General features: G+C 45.1%; 1 protein-coding gene across 4 annotated transcripts in view; it reads right to left on the bottom strand.

Annotated features, from left to right (window-relative positions):
- ADAMTSL3 (ADAMTS like 3) overlaps positions 1-20,484 on the bottom strand; it is a 280,228-nt gene that overhangs the window by 37,622 nt on the left and 222,122 nt on the right. For all 4 annotated transcript variants that reach the window (XM_060282649.1, XM_060282651.1, XM_060282648.1 and 1 more), the window contains 5 exons: positions 18,050-18,179; positions 16,243-16,435; positions 14,178-14,357; positions 13,370-13,523; positions 401-1,484 (listed from right to left, as the gene is read on the bottom strand). In XM_060282649.1, the coding sequence (XP_060138632.1) occupies positions 401-1,484; positions 13,370-13,523; positions 14,178-14,357; positions 16,243-16,435; positions 18,050-18,179 (1,741 nt within the window). The remainder of the gene's footprint in view (positions 1-400; positions 1,485-13,369; positions 13,524-14,177; positions 14,358-16,242; positions 16,436-18,049; positions 18,180-20,484) is intronic.

Genomic DNA, 20,484 nt, shown 5'->3' with positions numbered 1-20,484 from the left:
ATATCCTGTTCCCCTACAGTCAATCTTCCTGGGCTTCTCTTTTCTAACTCTACATCGGCCAAAAAGCACCAACTAGGTTTGCATTTCTTCACAATTCTGAGGTTCATGAATATCATACTCTGTTGAGTAAACAATAGGTCAAATTAATCTCCCAGTCCCGCTCTATTTGGCTGTGTGCCGTTAACACAGCAGGGTTCAAAGAGGACCCTGATTTTGATAATGTCAATGGCTACCTTCTTAACAGACTCTGATGCCCAAAATGAATGCTAATGCAGTAAAATGAGTAAGCAGGAGGGATTTTCACAGCTGATTCCTTTTTTTAAATACTGTAATTATTTGACAGTGATACCACATGACTCATTGAGAAAACCACATAAAGCATGGATTCCCTTTTACTTACTTCTCAAAGGACTTTAACTCCATTCCATCTTTTGTCCATGTATACTTAGGGTTGCTAACACCAAGAGTTTCACAAAGCAAATGTATAAGGCGGGTGTCCTTGGTTAAAAAGACCGTACTCCCAATATGGACTGTTTCTGTTCTGTTCCAAAGAATCTTGGGCCCTTCTTTGTGCCTCACAATAACTGGGATTTTTTGGCTCATCGTCGATGCATTGCCTTGGGGTTTTGTGCTGAGATTATCAGGCACGTCTGCAGATTTGCCAGGTTTCCTGGAAGGCGGCTTTTTGCCTTGAGGCTCCTTCTGTATATCAGAAGCAGAATGCGGTGGTTTGGACAACTCAGCAATCAACTGGTAGACGAGCTGGGAAGCCAACTCATCATTGACCTCCCCAGCCTCGACAAGGTGACTCAAATTCTTTATCAGCTCCTCGAAATGTACGGTATCCATACTGTAGGCACCGGGGAGAGCCACTGCCTCCAGCCGCTTATTTTTGAATTCATGAGAGCCACGTTCCTCTGCCGAATTTCTCGTGTGAGTCTCCAGGTGTCGCAGAAAAGGCTGGTCGTTCACCTGCCCATCGCCCAGATACTGCTCGCTCTTCTGGCTCCACAGTTGCCACATCTGACTCATTTTGTGCCACTTTGCTCCCAAGCTGTTGGCCTCATTGCGCTCTGTGCTGCTGCTCTCACCTGCGTGCTTACCAAAAGCGGGCGGCTCGATCAGCTTGTTGTCTGTGCCGATGAGCTTGAGAACAAACGTCTCCTGCGCTGAGCCTGCAATGCACTTGTACACCCCGATATCCGAAGCCTCAAGACTGTTGACCTTGAGCGATCCTGATTTAGTGACGCCAAGTCGCTTAGAGAGCTGGAGGTGCTGCCCGTCTTTCTCCCATTGGATAAGCGACTTTTGGAACCTCCGGACGGGGCACTTAATGACAACAGATGTTTTTGGAAGCAGGTAAGCTCGGCTTCCGATAGTGAAATTTATGCGCTTCTCTTGCCTCGTTTGAATGTAGACTCTGTGGATGCTGAGGATCTGTGGTCCAAGGGAAGCGTATTTCCCAAAAAGTTTAGGTTTCATCTCTGAAATGATAAAGTCATAGTGGGGAAATGATAAAGTCATAGTGGGGGTGGGGGTGTGTGTGAGACACATTTGACCACTTTCTTTTCCATCTATATTTGATCCATTTCTGCAAATCTCATTTACCCAGAAGTGCTTCCAGACATTGTTTGTCTCAACAGGATATTGAACTTGGAAGATCGATACACTGGTGCCTCGCTAGACGAATTTAATTCATTCCACGGGTCTATTCTTATAACGAAAAATTCGTCTAGCGAATCCCATAGGAATGCATTGAATTTTTTTTATTTATTTTTTTTGCCCATAGGAACACATTAATTGAATTTCAATGCATTCCTATGGGAAACTGCGATTTGCTAGACAATTTTTTTTGTAAAACGAATTCGTCTAACGAGGCAACCTCCGCTAGAAAAATCCTTTCTTTAAGCGAAAATTTCGTCTTACAGGGCGTTCGTTAAGCGAGGCACCACTGTATCCTAATTCCCAGCATACTTACTGTATTTTTCCGTGTATAAGACGAGGTTTTTTCCCCAAATTCTTAAAGTTTAAAATTGGGGGTAGTCTTCTACATGGAATGTTGAAATTAAATATATAAATAAATATCATACATGCCACCGTACATGCTCTGGCAGTTGCAGCTCCTCGCAGGGGAGGGGAGAGGCACACTGAGTGGCCTCCAGAGTCTGCCTGCCCCCTCCCTCTCAGCCGCCCTACAGCTGGGGGACAGGTTGCGCAGAGCCTGAGCGCACCCAAGGGGCAGAGTGCAGTTCACTCCCCTGGATGTTTGAGAGTGGACGATGATAAAAACGGCATTAGACTTTGGGCATAATATTGAGTTTGATTCTTGGACAAAATTGTGGAACAAAAATTTGAAATTTACGGCATGTATGGCATTAAAGGAAAATGTAATGAAGATGATGTATAGATGGTTTTTGACACCAGTAAAGTTAGCGAAGATGTATAGAATGAGAGATAAAACATGCTGGAAATGCAAAGAATCAGACGGAGACTTTTATAATATGTGGTGGACGTGTGATAAAGTAAAGATATTTTGGGAATTGATCTATAATGAACTAAAAAAGATGTTTAGATATACCGGTACTATTCCCAAAAAATGGAAGCATTTTTGCTAGGTTTGATGGGAGAGGAAATTGTGAAGATAGATCAAAGACTATTTATGTATGCCACAGCAGCAGCGAGAACTTTAATGGCCCAAAAGTAGAAGTTATAGGAAGAACCATAATTGCAAAAATTTGAAGACACTAGCAGGATTGAAATAAATCCTACAATGTGGATAACAGATGAAAGAACAAAAATGCGAGATGGGACTTGAAAGCGGAAGACTGTTGAAGGGAAGGAGGGAAGTCGCATGCTCGGCACAGCAGAAGGTTTTATGTTTGTTATTGTATTGTTGAAAATATTGTTTAAGGAAGAAAATAATAAAAATATATTTAAAAAATTAAAAAAAGAGAGTGGAGCAGAAAAAAAAATCAATTTGACTTCTGCAGTTCCCGGCCGTCGGGGACACGCTCTCGTTCACACTCTCCCACTCTCTCAGCTGCCTGGCTCTGTGCCAGCTCCGCTGCCGCTCCAGTTGGCCTAGGGAATCGAAATCATCTCAACCCCTCCATGCCTTGCATGCCTTGCACGCCTTGCGCCCCTCCTGGGCAACGGCGCTGCCCACCCGCGACTCCCGAGCCTCCCCCGATCTCCTCCCCCCTTCTCCCTTTGTTTTGACAGATGGGGGAGGCAGCGAACCCTATGTTTCAGTAGAGTGCATTGTGCCTAGGGTTGCCACCCGTCCCTAGAAAAACGTGAGGGGTGGGAAGATAGTTCTTTTAGCTGTAGGGCGGCTGAGTGGGAGGGGCAGACAGACTATGGAGGCTCCCTAGTATGCCCTGCCCCTCCCCTGCAAGGAGCTCAGTGATGGCACCCAGGGCGGGCTGACAGGAGCAGCCGCCGTCACACAGCTTGCCTCACTGTTTGATGTTTAAAATATTTGTTTCTTAATTTTGGGCTCAAAAAATAGGGGTCACCTTATACATGGGGGCGTCTTATAGATGGAAAAATATGGCACTTAGAATCAAGTCCTGGTAATTTCCATGGGGCTAAGTGAGAATTGCACCATAAGGCTCAAATATCAGTTCACATCTGGACTATCTGAAGATCTTAGTCTATTCATCTGTGATTTGGGTAAAAAACAGTAACGTTTTAGAAAGCTAGTTTTCTTCATACAGGGAGTTTTAAAACAGCAGCAACAGCATGGAAGCACATTAGGAAACACTGTGCCCCTACATGCCTTCTGAATTGAGAATTTCCCCTTTCCCCTCTCTATTTCATCAAGCCATTGGTGTGTATTGTGACATCAGTAGCTATTAAATACTTGCCTTCATCTCAGACCTATTTGCATGCTCAGCAACCAACACAACTCAGACCAGGTTTTCCATGCTTAACAGACTTGGAAATAAAGGGCCAAATATATGAACATGGGCAGGCAGTGATGAGTAATAACCAGCACAGTTACCTGCCAGAAATGAAAGTGGGGGGCAATTCAGAATGTGGGAAGCTAGAGATGAAAATGAGCACTCTAACAGAGAGGCAGAGAGGGAAGCAAGGGGCCAAAGCATGCAAAGGTAGGCAAAGCAACCTGGGAAAGGAGACTGGGACTCACTTTCCCTCATCCACTGATCTGCTATATACTTTTATTGCCACATTTCCACATGCATTCCCACTATTGACAGAGAATCTCTCTAGTAAATTAATGTCTTGGCTGGTCAGTTAGGCATAGCTGTCAAGTTCTCCCTTTTTTAAAGGGAAATTCCCTTATGCTGAATAGGCTTCCTCGCAAGAAAAGGGAAAACTTGACAGCTATGCAGTTATGGCCAATGAGGACAACAGCTGGTTTAAGACCTGTGTATTTATCAAGCTGCAGCCAGCTGTTTCATTTCTGCGCAAGAAACAAATTGCCCCAGGTTCTGAGTTTATTGAAAGAAGTGTGCTTTATCATAATAACGATGCAGTTCAAAATATTTGTCTCAATGGAAATGCTCCAGCATTTAAGTTGTCCCCATTTCCATTTCCAAAAGTCCAGAATGCATGGAGAGCAGGTGTGACTTAAAAATTAAAACATGTTTTAGCTGTCCTGGGCTTACTCCAAACTATTCCAATGCGATACATGGCTATGAATATGCACGAAAGCATCTATGGCAAAGCCTCCCACCCTTCATCCCTTTATTTTAAAGAAAGACTGGGCTGGATTCCTTCTCTTTGGCAAAGCAGGGCCATGTCAGTCTGTTGGTCTACTGCAGGGGTGGCCAACTCCCAAGAGACTGCGATCTACTCACAGAGTTAAAAACTGGCAGTGATCTACCCCCTTTTGAGGGGTTCAGCTCAAGGTTGTTGAACTTTTTCTATGAAGGAAAGCCCTGTTTTTTGGGGGGGTTCAGGTCAAAGTTGTTGAGCTTTTTAGAGAGGAGGAAAGCCCTGTTTTGGGGGGTTAGGGAGAAGTAAAGCCACATTTTTGGGGGTTGCAGGGCAAAAATGTTGAGCTTTTTTTAGGGGAGCTAAAGTTGTTGAGCTGCTTTGGGGGGAGCCAGTGATCTACCACAGACGTCCAGTGATCAACCGGTAGATCACGATCTACCTGTTGGACGTGCCTGGTCTACTGCATTTGCACAGGTGGCTTGTTTGAGAGAAAGAAAAACACACTCCATTTGGGAAGCAGAAGGCCAGGTATTAGGTGTACATTGTGGGTTGGCAGGTGTGTTGTAACGCCCCATAAAACAACCACTTCTCAACATCTTTGGAAGAGGCTGTGCTTTGCTCCTCGCTGCCATCAGAGGTGTGGTTGGCAGTGATGTGGAACACAGAAAATCTCAGTTGTAACTTCAAAGTTGTGGAACGAGGTAGCTTGACACCAGATAAGTAGCTTTGTCCAGCTCACCCTGCAGAACTTCCATGGGCTTGGGCAAAAAGGCCTTTTCTCCATCAGTGTATTTTTTTTCTCTCTTTTTTCAGTGATATTTCATTAATTTTTTAAAAAATTTCACCCATACATTCCAATACACAATATTTTTTGTTTTGTTTTGTCAAATTCCCACCCTGTTTTCCCGGGTGTTTTTTAATTGCTCCCCCTTGCTACACCCTATCTTCTGTGTCTTAAAATCACAATACACAATATCTCTAATTTCTTCTGTGGCTCATAGTTTAAATTCTGCTCATGAACTCATCATACTATAATATTTCTGTAAACAGTTATCTTATTTTAGCTGTTAACTTTGTCAATTCCACAAAGTGCATTTTCCCCCCTTTAAACTGGAGGAAGCGCAGCAGCTGTGCTCTGTATAGGGACGGGCGAACAGATCGATTCCGGTTGCTCATTTTCTAATCTTAAATTTAGTTCTCCACATTCACACATCAGCTTGCATTTTTTTAAAAATAAAAAAAGATGTCCTTGTGAAAATTCACCAACATTTTAGTGATTTCCCCTAATACACATATCTTTGTAAAGATATCTTTTGTATTTTACTTTTATTAGTGCATAATATCTCCTCTACCCTAGTATATGCCTCATTTTACCGTATATATTACTTAGCTGGATAAGTGCATTGCCAAGATTTGGAGAAGTGCAATTCTGAGGAATAGCTGTGTTTCAGTTTTTGTGTATGGTTTGTGAATTGGGTATGCTGGCCTTTAATTGTGAACTGAATCTATTTCTCCCCCTTTCCCTAACTCTGGATCAAGGCCAGGCACTTGGGAGCTTTTTTTTTTTAATGCTCCTAATATAATTGTGATGTCAGACTTATTGTTCCCTCTGGCTCATCATTATCTACTCGCAGCATCTCTCCAGGGTTTCAGACAAGGTTCTCTCCAAGCCCTACCTGGAGATGCCGGGGATCGAACTTCCTGGATGCCAAGCAGATGCTCTTCCACTGAGCTATGGCCCTTCCTTTCCCCTAGAGGTCCTTGTGTCCACTAAGTGACAGGCATTTTGACAGGCTGTTAAGAATGTTTTACTCCACCAGGCCTTGGGCCTTGATTGGTTGGTTGTCCGCTCTTCAGTGTTTTTTTTTTTTTTTAAACATACACACATGACTGAGCAATTTCCATCTGGTTTTGCTCGTTCTTATTCAATTTTATCGTTTCAGTATTGTCCTTTTACCTGTTTTTAACTTTGTGAGCCGCTCTGAAAGCTGACGGTCAGGAAGAATATATAAATATACGTAAATAAATGCGCAAATCACTGGGGTTTTGCAGAGGAATGAATTAATACAGTACAATGGCATGTAGCAATGATGTCATGGGACAGATCTTTGGCACACCAAATCAGTAACTCTGCTGAATTTTACAGAGCTATAACTCGGGACTGATCCTTCTAGGTAAGCAACTCAAGTGGTTTTTAAGACTGGTTTTTAAAAGACATTGTTATTTTTATTTAAATATCCCAGCCCTTGGCCAAAGAGCTCAAGGTGCGATTTGTCCTTTATGCTTACAAACAGCCCTGTGAGGTAGGTTAGGCTAAGGAACAGCAACTTGTCCAAAGTCATCCAATATGTTTTCTGGCTGAGCAAGCATCATAAAAAAGATTTTCTCTGTCCCATCTGCACTACTGGTGTATCTGAAGAAGTGTGCATGCACACGAAAGCTCATACCTATGACAAACTTAGTTGGTCTCTAAGGTCCATCTGCACTACGACATTGAAAGCAGTATTGTACCACTTGAAACAGCTGTGACTGCACCCCAAAGAATTCTGAGGACTGTAGTTTGTTAAGGGTGCTGAAAGTTGTTAGGAGACCCCCTCTTCCCCAGCTCAGAATGGTTTAACAACCAATCCCTCTTCCCAGGGAACTCTGGAAATTGTAGCACCAGGCGGCATCTGTTGTTCACTGCCCACTTGCACAAGGACAAGTTAACTTTGATATTCCGCCACAGGGGAATCCAACACAGCACAGGAAGATCTAGCAGGATATCGTAGTGCAGATTGAAACGGCCCTGAAACGGCCCTGGTCGCACTGGCTGATGATCTCCAGCAGGCTAGGGACAAAGGTGAGAGCTGTTTCCTAGTCCTGCTGGATCTCTCAGCGGCTTTTGACACCATCGACCATAACATCCCTCTGGACCGCCTAGAGGGTTGGTAGCTGGGGGCACTGTCATACAGTGGTTCTGCTCCTTCCTCCTGGGCCGTGTTCAGAAAGTGGTGGTGGGGGATGAGTGTTCAGACCCCTGGGCTCTCACTTGTGGGGTGCCTCAGGGTTCTGTCCTCTCCCCCATGCTTTTTAACATCTACATGCAGCCGCTGGGAGAGATCATCAGAGGGTTTGGGCTGGGTGTTCATCAGTATGCGGATGATACCCAGCTCTACCTCTCTTTCAAATCAGAACCAGTGAAGGCAGTGAAGGTCCTGTGTGAGTGCCTGGAGGCGGTTGGAGGATGGATGGCGGCTAACAGATTGAGGTTGAATCCTGACAAGACAGAAGTACTGTTAGTGGGGGACAGGAGACTGGCAGGTGTGGAGGATTCCCTGGTTCTGAATGGGGTAACTGTGCCCCTGAGGGACCAGGTGCGCAGCCTGGGAGTCATTTTGGACTCACAGCTGTCCATGGAGGCGCAGGTCAATTCTGTGTCCAGGGCAGCTGTCTATCAGCTCCATCTGATACGCAGGCTGAGACCCTACCTGCCTGCAGACTGTCCAGCCAGAGTGGTGCATGCTCTACTTATCTCCCGCTTGGACTACTGCAATGCGCTCTACGTGGGGCTACCTTTGAAGGTGACTCGGAAACTAACCCAGAATGCGGCAGATAGACTGGTGACTGGGAGCAGCCGCCGAGACCACATAACACCGGTCTTGAAAGATCTACATTGGCTCCCAGTACGTTTCCGAGCACAATTCAGAGTGTTGGTGCTGACCTTTAAAGCCCTAAATGGCCTCGTTCCAGTATACCTGAAGGAGCATCTCCACCCCCATCGTTCTGCCCGGACACTGAGGTCCAGCACCGAGGGCCTTCTGGCGGTTCCCTCCCTGCGAGAAGCCAAGTTGCAGGGAACTAGGCAGAGGGCCTTCTCGGTGGTGGCGCCTGCCCTGTAGAACGCCCTCCCAACAGATATCAAAGAGGAAAACAACTACCAGACTTTTAGAAGACATCTGAAGGCAGCCCTGTTCAGGGAGGTTTTTAATGTTTAATAGATTATTGTGTTTTATTTTTCTGTTGGAAGCCGCCCAGAGTGGCTGGGGAAACCCAGCCAGATGGGCAGGGTATTATTATTAATAATAATAATAATAATAATATATTATTATTATTATTATTATTATTATTATTATTATTATTATTAGAGCAATCTATTGTGCAACAAAGTCACTGGCAGTGTGCTTATGCATTGTTTTGCACAATATTTCATTGGTGAAACATCTTTTCAGGGATGCAAGCGTACAGTTAAGTAGTTTTAACTTAGCGCTCCATGGGATACAACCTCATTCAATGTCCGCTTTATTGTTTTTCGTTTTGTTGAAAAATTTAAATTGCATTAATTGACTGTTTTATCATGTTTGTTAGACACTTGGGGCTCCAGTAGGAGGAAAATTGGGATACAAGCATCATGAATGAATGGATGGATGGATGGATGGATGACAGACAGCCAGACAGACAGATATTGCATTTATATTCCACCTTTTATCTAAGGATCTCAAGGTGGTATACATGGTTCTTTCCCTCCACACTCAATCCCCACAACAACCCTGTGAGGTAGGTTAAGCTGAGAGGCAGGGGAGGGCCAAAGGCCAGCCAGTGAGTTTCATGGCCAAGTGGGGATTTGAACTCTGGCCTCCCAGGCCCTGGTCTGACACTCTAACCACTACACCACACTGTCTCTCCCTTCACAGCCTAATTCCAGAGCTGAGCAACACAACTAGCAGAGTCTTGCAGTCTACCTCTTATTGGTGAGATCACTGTCTAACAAGTGCTTGTCCACACGATTCTGCTGGTTGTGTAGCATGGTTCTGAGATAGAGATGAACATAAACCCTTGCCATAAGCAGGTCAAGAAACTGAATTAAGATAAGCTTCCTTCTTTTAACAAGACATGTTTCGAACCACCCTCATTTCTGTTTCTCCATATTACTTCCCTTCTTTCAATAGCAGGAGCAAGCAATGTGCAGGCTGGACACACTGCCACACAAATATCCACAATTAATTAAATTCAGAGAGATATGTAGCTCGAAAATATTTTATTAAATGCCGTGCCAAGGACATTCCTTCAAGTCCGTGGAGCTTTATTTAAAGTGGTGTTTTGTGCCTCAGGATCTTGGCATGTTAACTGGCAATGAAGTCCAAGAAAAGAAGTTTCATATTATGTACGAACCAATAATTACGCTAGCTCCTATTTTGTTTGGTGCCTTGTTTTTAACGCAGAGTTAAGGCATGTAGCCAAGCAGCCACAGAAGGCGATTAAACTCAAGGAGATGCCTGCATTGGGGCCCTCCCACCTGATCCAAGGAAACTGTCTTCAACCTGTCTCTTAATTCAGGTCTCCAGGCAATGAGTACCAAAGCAGCTGCACAAGGCCTCTGAACCGTGATTGGTTCAGAGAAAACCCTCCCCCCTCCCCATATACTGTAAGGGGCACTGAGAGGCCATATAGTTAAACCCTCTGCTTAAATTCTGTGGGTTGAAGCCAACGTAGCGCTAAGTTAAAGTCACTTAGCAGCCTGCTTGTTTTGCTGGCAAGATGTTTTGCGCCGGAGGACTATTGTTGCACAAGAGAACGCATAAGCAGGTTGCTGGCGACTTCGTTGCACAATATTACCGTGCGATCCGTTGTGCAATGAGTTTCTGCTGGCACAGCTAGTGCATTAGATTCCTCTGTTGCACAACATTAAAATTCACCTGTCCGCTGGTGCAATAGCCCTTGCATTTGCAGACAGAGAATGTTGGACAGAGCCCTGTAACTTTATTCCTGCCCCCACGCCATGCAATTTTCACCAATCAAACAGGCCAGCCCACGCCAAAGCAAACTACGCCACAAGGAGAGAACAGATTGCTGTAAAATGCTTCGTGTCTTTGTGTGTGTATCCATATATTTTTTTTAAAGAACACATCTAAAATGTAAAGTGTGCATGCATTGTTCATGTACACTCTTCATAACAATAAGGTAAAGGTAAAGGGACTCCTGACCATTAGGTCCAGTCGTGACCGACTCTGGGGTTGCGCGCTCATCTCGCATTATTGGCCGAGGGAGCCGGCGTATAGCTTCCAGGTCATGTGGCCAGCATGACAAAGCCGCTTCTGGCAAACCAGAGCAGCACACGGAAACGCCGTTTACGTTCCCGCTGTAACAGTTCCTATTTATCTACTTGCATTTTGACGTGCTTTCGAACTGCTAGGTTGACAGGAGCTGGGACCAAGCAACGGGAGCTCACCCTGTCACAGGGATTCGAACCGCTGACCTTCTGATCAGCAAGCCCTAGGCTCAGTGGTTTAACCCACAGCACCACCTGGGTCCCTCCTTCATAATAATACAAGAGTCCTATTGCACCACACCTGGGGTGACAATCTATTTCCAACAGTGGTCAGTGAGGATGCTGCTGAGAAGCCTACAAGTGTAGGTGAGAGCCCTCCCTCATGGCTGTTTTATTCCCAGGAAATGAAGTTATTCTGAATAAGGAGGTTCTATTGAGCCATCATAGCTAGCAGCTGCTATCTACGCTTTCTTTACAGCTCTCCAAGCAGGTGGCCACCACCACATCCTGCAGCACTGAGTTCCATCATTGAACGATGGCATTGTGTGGAAAAAGCACTTCCTTTCACCTTGATTGGCTACAGCTCCCTGCTGAGTTCATACTTGGTGCCAAAGTACTTTTGAAACTACGCGAGCTCTCAAAAGGAGATGATGATATGGCATGGAGGAGACGGGGGAGTAAAAATAAAAATAAAAACACCTCCTGATTTGGCTCGGATCCTGGAGCTTGTGTACAATACAGTTTTTGCCAAGTTCTCTCTAATATTAAGTCATTGATATTAAAGCCCTCTCACCTTCTTTTAAAGCATGAAAGGAATACACGGATTTAGTTTGGGGAATTATACATATGCAAGGTAATGACACTTCAGGATTTTTTTTTCACAAGCAGACACAGTGGCTGCAATTCTAAATGTGCTTATGCTGGCAGAGCCCCACTGACCTCAGCAGGGCTCTGCGGCTGCCAGAGCAAGCACATTCAAGACTGTAGTCGGGATGTGTTTGCACAAAAGACCAGTCAGATGCCTAATTTGTTATTATTTTACATGTACACTTACCACCCTCGCAGGCGCTTTCAAAAGCAACCGTACAAAGCAAAGTGCAGACACCCTTTTCAAGACTTCTGGCAACAAGGGAGAGAGAGAGAGAGGCAGGCTTCTTCTGTCTCCTATGCACACTGGAACACTCTAATAACAATGCTAAGGCTGCAATCTTATGCACACTTAATTGGGGATACAGGACTCAAGGCTGGGCAAATATATATAAGATTGGGCTATACACAGTAGAACAGCAGCCAAGTTCTGCTGAGCCAGGCTTGGAAATTAACTTCAGGGGCTTGTAAAAGTCTCCAAATTCTGCTCAAGCACAGATCTGAACTGGAGAACAATTACTAGCCTGCCCACCTCAAAAAACCTTTCCGAGTCCCCCCTGCCTGCCATCCGAAACAGGAGCGTTACTAAGCCCTTGAAAGACATGACACAAATTTGTACAAAATCTGCATGTGCTAATTTACAGTATGTGTGCATACAGTGGTACCTCTACTTACGGACACGATCCGTTCCGGGGTGCCGTTTGCACCCCGAAAAGTCTGTAAGTAGAGCGTCGCTTCTGTGCGTGCCGCGATAGAGAGCTCTTGCGCACGCACGAAGCGGCGAACCCGGAAGTAAACACTTCCAGGTTTGCCACATTCGTCACCTGAAAAAACGCAACGTGAAGCAAAAGCAACTTGAGGTATGACTGTAAATGCAAATTTAGGCTGTCTTTCAGAGGGCAAAGAAAAAAAGAAAAAAGTTAACACTGATATCAAAGTGACTGAAGTCTGCTGCTGCTGCATGACTGCAGCCAGATATTGTCAAATGCTGACTCTCTACAACTGCATATGGAAGATCAAATATGGAAAGGATACTCATGTGTGCAGGCAATTTGGACTCCACCTAGGTATAGATGTGTTGCTGTTTGTGGACCTGTAAGTCAGCAAAAGCCTTTTGGGAAATGATTTATAATGAGATCAAAAAATGTTTAAAATAAGTTTCATTAAAAAATTTGAGGCTTTTTAGGGGAAGAGAACCTGCAAGGAAAAAAGGTCCTATTTATGTATGCGACAACAGCTGCAAGAATGTTATATGCCGTATGTCCAGGGTTTGAAGGTAGGAAGAACCCCATGGAAAGAAGAATGGATATTGAAGCTGATGGACTATGGAAATGGCAAAATTGACTGGGAAGATTAGACATCAAGAAGACAAAAGAAGAAGAAGAAATGAATGGATTAATTTTATAGAATATATGAAGGAGCATTGCAAACATTTAAAAACATTAGCAGGATTGGATTAGCACTTGCAATATAATTCGATAAAAAGGTACTGAAAAGGAGGTTTTATAGACTGGATAAAAGTATTTAGTCGCAGAAAAGAGAAGAAATAAATATTGGAAATTGGGGAAAGGGTGGGAAGGTGGGGGGGATCTGGGAGTTGGAAGAACCCCTATAAAGATAGTGAAATTGTTATGGATGAATGCAATTAGTCTTGTATGCAAAAACACCTTTAAAAATAAAATATATAGATGTGTTTCTGTTTGTAAAGCATAGCCTACACACAGAATGGTAATAATAATAAACCAGGGCTCTTTTCTCCCAAGCAACCTGGGAAAATGTGCCACTTACTGTTGCAGGCACTCATGTGACATGGCTTTGACAGTGGGGGCACCGGGAGGTCGCCACACATAGATCTGTTTAATGCAACATGCTGGCCTTTGGCTGTGAGTTTCTGGCAGGTAGCCTTCCTCCTTTGCGTCCCGACACCACAGCTCACAGAGCACTGCAAAAGAAACAAAGCAAATGGTCCTGTCCCACATGTGCCAACTTGACATAAGGCTGTGCACACTCCACATTTTATTCTAGAATCAATGGAGACCGAGTTCTTTTCTTCGGCCTAGTCCACACACACAATCCAGACCTACTGCATATTTCTTGCTCCAGGAAAGCACAAGAAACGGCTGACATTCAGAAAAGGAAAGCATACTGCAGAGCCATTCTGCCTTACTCCACAGTGTGTTCATTCAAAAACAGGTGGCAGGCGGTCCCAGCCATGTGTCTGCACCATTAGATTGTGAGTGGGCATATATTCCGAGACTGCAAGAGGAGGGTTTTCAAACACGTAATCTAAGCAAGGAGAGGGTTTCAAACACATTCTCAAGTAACCAAGGATTGCCCAAATACGAGCACTCAATCCGGATTGAAAGTAGCATGTTGAGAACGAGCATTAATGATTCCTTATTGAGGAAAATACCACATGGTACTTCTGTGCTACAAACAGGTAGTAATTTGTGTGCACTTGCAGCCTGTAGGAGGGCTGTTCATGTTAACTGAGAAAGGGGTGCATCAGAAGGCATCTAGCAGAGATCCCACCTTGAATGGAGAGGGCTGGGGAAGGAAGGCAGATATAGGCCAATTCTTATTTAAAGATCCTCACCCTAGACCATTCTCCCACAATCAGCTGTGGAGGGCAGTCCATTTTTGCACAGGGTTTCTGAGTGGACAATCTGGATTCGTGGCACCTCTCGTCGGCGAGTTTCAGAAAGCTCCCATCCATCAGCAACTGCTGGCAAGTCACTTTGCGATTCTGGGTTCCTCCTCCGCACGTGTGGGAACACTAAGCAGAAGGAGACTAATAGACATTAGGCCTATGCACAGAACCTTCCCTTTCATTTTAGGAACTTCTTACAGATTGTCTTTTCCTTACAGGTAACGGCGACAACAAATACAACGGCAGCAAAGGAGATTGGGATATGGATCACTCCAATAATACATTACAAAATATGATTTGTCAACCAAAGTGTCTTTCAGGAGTTCGAAAGAAACTCTACAAGTCAGCATTGATAGTGTATAGACACCCAGAACAGTTTCTGGCAATGTGAAAACTGCTTTTGGTGAAAAGTGGGATAGAAATGCAATGAATGAATGGATGGATGGATGTTTTATAACTCTGTTTCAATGTGCCATTCAGCGCTCCAGCAATTACATACTGCCTGAGCTTCAGTGCCCGGACTGCCTTCAAGGGTAGCCCCACAATGACCATTCCCCATATAAAAAGGGGTGCACATTTTGCACGGTCGCATGCAGCCCCTGGGAACCCCTGGACGGCCCTTAGCAGTTCGGAGGCTGGCACCACCTTCCTGGGCTGGATACCTGTGGTCTCCGCCCACACAGCCAGCCATCCAATCCAGCTGGGGGAGGTGTTGCCAGGGGGGGTTGGCCAGGTAGGAGAAGGTAACCATCCAGTGCACACAGCAGAAGGCGAGACATGCCTGGGTAGCAGCCGACAACTCCAGAGCTTTCCCACCCTCCACTCCCAAAATTATTGCTTACATTACAGGTTAAACCCTTTTATCTTCCGCAGGCGAGCACGCACGCAGGCGCTGCTACGACAAGGCCGCTGTTGAAGGGCCGGAAAGGACTTTCCCTGCATTGGCAGGTTTCGCCTTTCCCGTAGCAATTCGTCACAACTTCGGTGGGTGCAGGCCTTGGGCGGAATCCTTTAGTCATTTACCAGAAGGGGGGTGGCGTGGGGGAGGTGACCTCCCTGCCCCCATTGCGGTGGCGATTCCAGGGTTCCCGAAAATGGGGTCTAGGGGGGAGGCATTGACCATATGCCCAGAGGTCGTCATTGCCCTCCCCCTCCAGCGGCAACGAAAAGGGGAGCGGGCTATCTGCTTGAACATATGTTCTCCAGAGCTAGCCCAACCCCCACATATGCTGGATAACCCGGAAATTACCCAGACCCCTGGCTGGGGGCTGAGAAGGATAAATGCCCAATGCCTGAGCCAAAGTCTTCCTACATCTGAATCTTAATAAAGTTGTGGCCAATTTTAATCCCATAGAACGTTGTCTGGTGTCATTCTTCTGCTCGGGGGCTGCTTGGGGTTTTGGGGGACTCTGCCTGACCGCGCAAACAGCGCTTTACAGTGATCTAAACTGTTGACCGCTGTGGACACTTGGACCTTTGAAGAAGAAGTTGGATCCAAGGCCTGCAAGCTACAGGCCTGTTCTTTCAGAGTACAAAGATGAAGGCATTTTTATTTATTTTTTTGTAAGCATTCAAGTTATGTGATCCTGTATCTTGGCCTGAATCAGTACAGCCCAGCAACAGGTTGACCGTTTCATCTGTTGTTTATGCGAAACTGGCCTAATGACTGTGGCTTTCACCCAGGAAGGCCTCTGAAATCCACATAATTCATTTCATCTAGAAAGATCATTTGCTGAAAAAGCGAGGAATGAATACACTTCTGTTCCAGAAACTTTGCTCTGTCAGCAGCCCGTGAATTAAAAATTGAGCATTAGCTCCGCTGAGAGGTTACTCTAAGTCAGGGAAAGGGAAACATGTCTCCCTCCGGATGTAGTTGGACAACTCCCACCATCCCTGGCCGTTGGCCATACTGGCTGAGGCCGATGAGAGCTGGAGCTCAGCAACATCTGGAGGACCCTGAGCTCTCCATCCCTGCCTCAAGCCTCTTGTTTATTTAGCAAGCCCATCATACCTGTTGCCATTCTTCAACGTGCCAAACTGGGGGGCAGTCAATCTGGTTGCAGGCTTGCAAAGAGTGGGGCTTTTTGTCTTTGCAGTTTTCGGGCCCAAGAACTGATCCTCCAGGTTGCTGGCAACGCACCTCTCTTGTCTGGATGCCAACACCGCAAGTGGCAGAACACTGCCTCCAGGGACGCACCTGCCACCTGTTCCGAGAGATTATCCAAAGAGCACACTCAGTAAGCAATGCTAGGAAGGATGAGGCAGAAGCGGTTGCTTTGATACTGGATTCCACTGAAGTTTCATAAATGGTTGCGCTCTCTCTCTCTCTCTCTCTCTCTCTGACCCTCCACTACACACAAAACTTTTATTCAATTACTTAAAACTTTATGTTATCTTTTATCCCACTTCCTAATCAGAAAAGGCTTCGGCTGAGAAAGATCGCTGTAAGACAGTCCACACCCGCAGGCTCGCCACGTAGAAGACACAACACACAAGGAAAAAGGGATGGGGAGGGAGGAGGAAAGCAAGCAAGCTCAGACACCGCTTCTTCAAGCTACTGTCCTTTTAACAGCCGTCTGGGTTGGAAACAGGTAAGATAGCCCTGATAGCATGGCGGGCACTAGGTGACTGTATGTGTGCTGGTCTCTTAGCAGAAGCACTGGCATAGCCTTGCTTCCCTTCTCTCTGCCGCAGTTTGGGACTAGGTGAGAGAGGGCCAAAGACAGCTGAGTTGGTCTTAACTAATAACATTTCAGCACGATCCTTTCTGTGGCCAGTGGGTGCAGAGAGGCTCCACCGACGGTGTTCCATCCAAATGGTTGATCTACGTGGTGTGCTTTAACCGCACCTCTCCTTGAAGCATTCAGCCCTGTCATGGAGGGGGGTGGGGGTGTCTCCTGAGCTACCTTTTGCAGGCAGCAAGAGAAGCAGGGATGGGGAGCAGGTATCCTCCTGCACAGCCATGGTGTGTTGGGCAAACTGCAGCCAGGAGATGAGGGCACTTCAATCCCCAGGAGCCAATCAGCAGCAGCGCTTGGGCTCCTGGGGACCAGAACCAGGGAGTGGACCAGGCTGAGGACTCCACTTGGGTCGAGTCTGTTCCCAGGGCATATAAGGGGAGGGGCCTGCCAGATCTCTGTCTCAAGAGGCGGTCTTTGCCATTTTCACTGTAGAGGGAAAGGACCTGTTGGCATTTTCTTCAGAAAGCAAGCTCATGGTCCCATCACAACGGGGGCTCATTTTGCCATCCCAGACAGATCTATCTGGAAGCAGGCATTATTAGACAGGTGTCCATTACAATATTGCCAATATATGAACGGATCGCCGCTTAGGGATGCAGACTTTCTTCAGGTAAACATAATGATATTTGGAGCAACTTAAACAGAATATATGAAGCTATTGATAAAGAAATTTGTACAGTCATACCTTGCCTCCCTAACGCCTTGCAACTCGAAGGTTTTGGCTCCTGGACGCCACAAACCTGGAAGTGAGCATTCTGGTTTGTGAACGTTCTTTGGAAACCAAACTTCCGATTGGCTGCAGGAAGGTCCTGCAGCCAATTGAAAGCTGTGCCTTGGTTGTCATATGTTTTCGGAAGTCAAACGGACTTCCGGAATGGATTCCGTTCAACAACCAAAGTATGACTGTATTAGGATAATAAGACGATACACATTTGTATACGTATGGAAATGTAACAGCATTTTCCTTTTATTTCATGTTTTTCCTTTTCTTTCTTTACACAACTTTTGAGTAAATGAAATTCTTCTAATAAAATATAAAAAATAAAAAATACAGGTTTCCACAATGCAGGGTCCTACCTTGGGGGGCAAAGCCTCGTATTGCAAACGCGGCTCATTGCTGGGGGTCTCGTTGAGCTGTTGCACAGGCTGTCATTGACAGTTTGCTTTGTCTGCTCATGTAGGCACACTGCAATGGCTTCCTGAGTCCCTAGATTGTTATATATATATATAAATGAGATAAATTACACATGAGCAACGTCTCTTGAACAGTTAAGAAAAAGTTACAGGTATAAAGCACATTCTCTCAAGCCACAATCTAAATCAGAGGTGGCTAATCTCCAGTTCAAGGACTTAGCCAAGCTAAATCTAAAATTGTGTGATTTATTCAATGGTTGTTATATTGTCTTTTATATATTGCATGTGTTTGGATTATCAATGTATTTAGATGACTTTGTATCATTTTATGATTTTACTGTTTTAACTTACGGTATACCAATAAAGGCTAGTTACAAGTTAGTTAGTCTGTAGCAGTTTAATCTATGTAATAGGTTTTAGCAACTTCAGAAACATCTATCTGCATTGTATATATAATCTGCAACTGCAAGGACACTAAGTAGAAAGTTATTTGTTCTTTAACAGAGAGTGTCTTGCGTAGTTTTTATAGGAGGTAAAAAAAAGAGAACTCATTAAAGGGTCAAACAAAGCAGAGTTGTCTTCTGCATACTCCACAAACGGGATCTAGAGTCCAATGTCCACACTACTGTGGGGGCCCAGGCCCCCTTAGATCCCTAGCAACTCCAGATATGGATAGAAACAACGGCCCACCTTTTTAATATAATATTTATTAACTTTTCCAATTTAATAATCCAATACAAACCACATTAAAACATTCCAATTTTAAAAAGCCAAATATAAATGCCGAATTTTATATCTTTGGGTGACTTCCCATGCTCTGAATTCCGTGAAGTGCTGATAATCTAATATCACATTGCATTTCTTAATTAATCAATAAGCCATTCCAATGTTAAAGGTAAAGGTAAAGGGACCCCTGACCATTAGGTCCAGTCGTGACCGACTCTGGGGTTGCGCGCTCATCTCGCATTATTGGCCGAGGGAGCCGGCGTATAGCTTCCAGGTCATGTGGCCAGCATGACAAAGCCGCTTCTGGCAAACCAGAGCAGCACATGGAAACGCCGTTTACCTTCCCACAGTAGCGGTTCCTATTTATCTACTTGTATTTTGACGTGCTTTCGAACTGCTAGGTTGGCAGGAGCTGGGACCAAGCAACGGGAGCTCACCCCGTCACAGGGATTCGAACCGCCGACCTTCTGATCAGCAAGCCCTAGGCTCAGCGGTTTAACCACAGTGCCACCTGGGTCCGATGTTAATCCTTCATATAATTTTCATTTACTTTCACAACCACTGGTCTGTTCAACTTTCGCCTTCTTAGTTCTGTATGAAATGTTTTCCCCTGATGTTTTCCACAGGCCAGCAATTCCATTTTCAGTTTCTGCTCACAGGAGCCATAATTTGCCACATCCCAAACAAAGAGACGCCATTAGCCCCGGGCAGACACCCGGAATTCCCCTCTGCAATCTCGCTCCATCTCTCAACATGCTGGTACCTCTGCCAATATACAATTAACTCCAATCCAGAATTCTTCCATCCTTTCACTGAGGGCATCCAGTAAATATTATATTATAATTAAACCACAACTGCCCACCTTTAATCTGAAACTCTGGAGCACTGAGGCAATGCCAAGCCAGACCAATCAATAATGCCACATCCTAAAACAGAGTCCCTAATTTTTTTTGGCTTTCTCTGCGATTAGAGCACAGCCCTGCCACCAGAATATCTGATATGGCCTTGAGTGGCGAGTCTCTTGGCCTGAACGTTTAGAACAGTATCTGGAGTTGTGTACCTCATCTTATTATATACAAAGCCCTGCCAGAAAACCAAGGGCACAGTTCGTTCCACAGGCTGCAAAGCTGCCTTGGAAATCTCATCTATGTACAGCCCAATAAAACAAGAATGTCATACTGAATGAAATGCGCTGAAGTTCATTTTGGTACTGAGGTTTCACTGGTACTATGAGGAATGGTGGGGAGTGGGGGGTTTCTAATGTGATACGCAAGACCGAAAATGGTCATAGTTCAGGGAACCTGTTTCCTTCCTTCTCAATGCATGTTCCCCTAGAGGCTTCAGAGGGGCTACAAATCTGATTTCAAGACAGCTCAATATTTCTCTTTTGTTAAAAGATTTGCAAGGTTTCAAGCACCTATGTACTTTCACTGCATTTCCTAATAAAAACCCAGAGCCTTGTTATTTGTGCAGGTAGGATACATTAAAACCCAGAGTTTTATTCTAGACAATTACTGCCATAAATACCTCTTCTCCTAATTCATCATGAAGGCTTTTCTCAACACTCTGTTGGTTACTAAAAAGGCCTGTTTTTATTTTTAGCTGACTCCGTGGAAAAACTCAGGGCTGGAATATATCCCCCCACCCTGGCC

Source organism: Zootoca vivipara, chromosome 14 (genome assembly GCF_963506605.1).
Source record: "Zootoca vivipara chromosome 14, rZooViv1.1, whole genome shotgun sequence".
Lineage (NCBI taxonomy): Eukaryota > Metazoa > Chordata > Lepidosauria > Squamata > Lacertidae > Zootoca > Zootoca vivipara.
The sequence above is the reverse complement of the archived record's forward strand: the minus strand, read 5'-3'. Positions and strand labels throughout refer to the sequence as shown.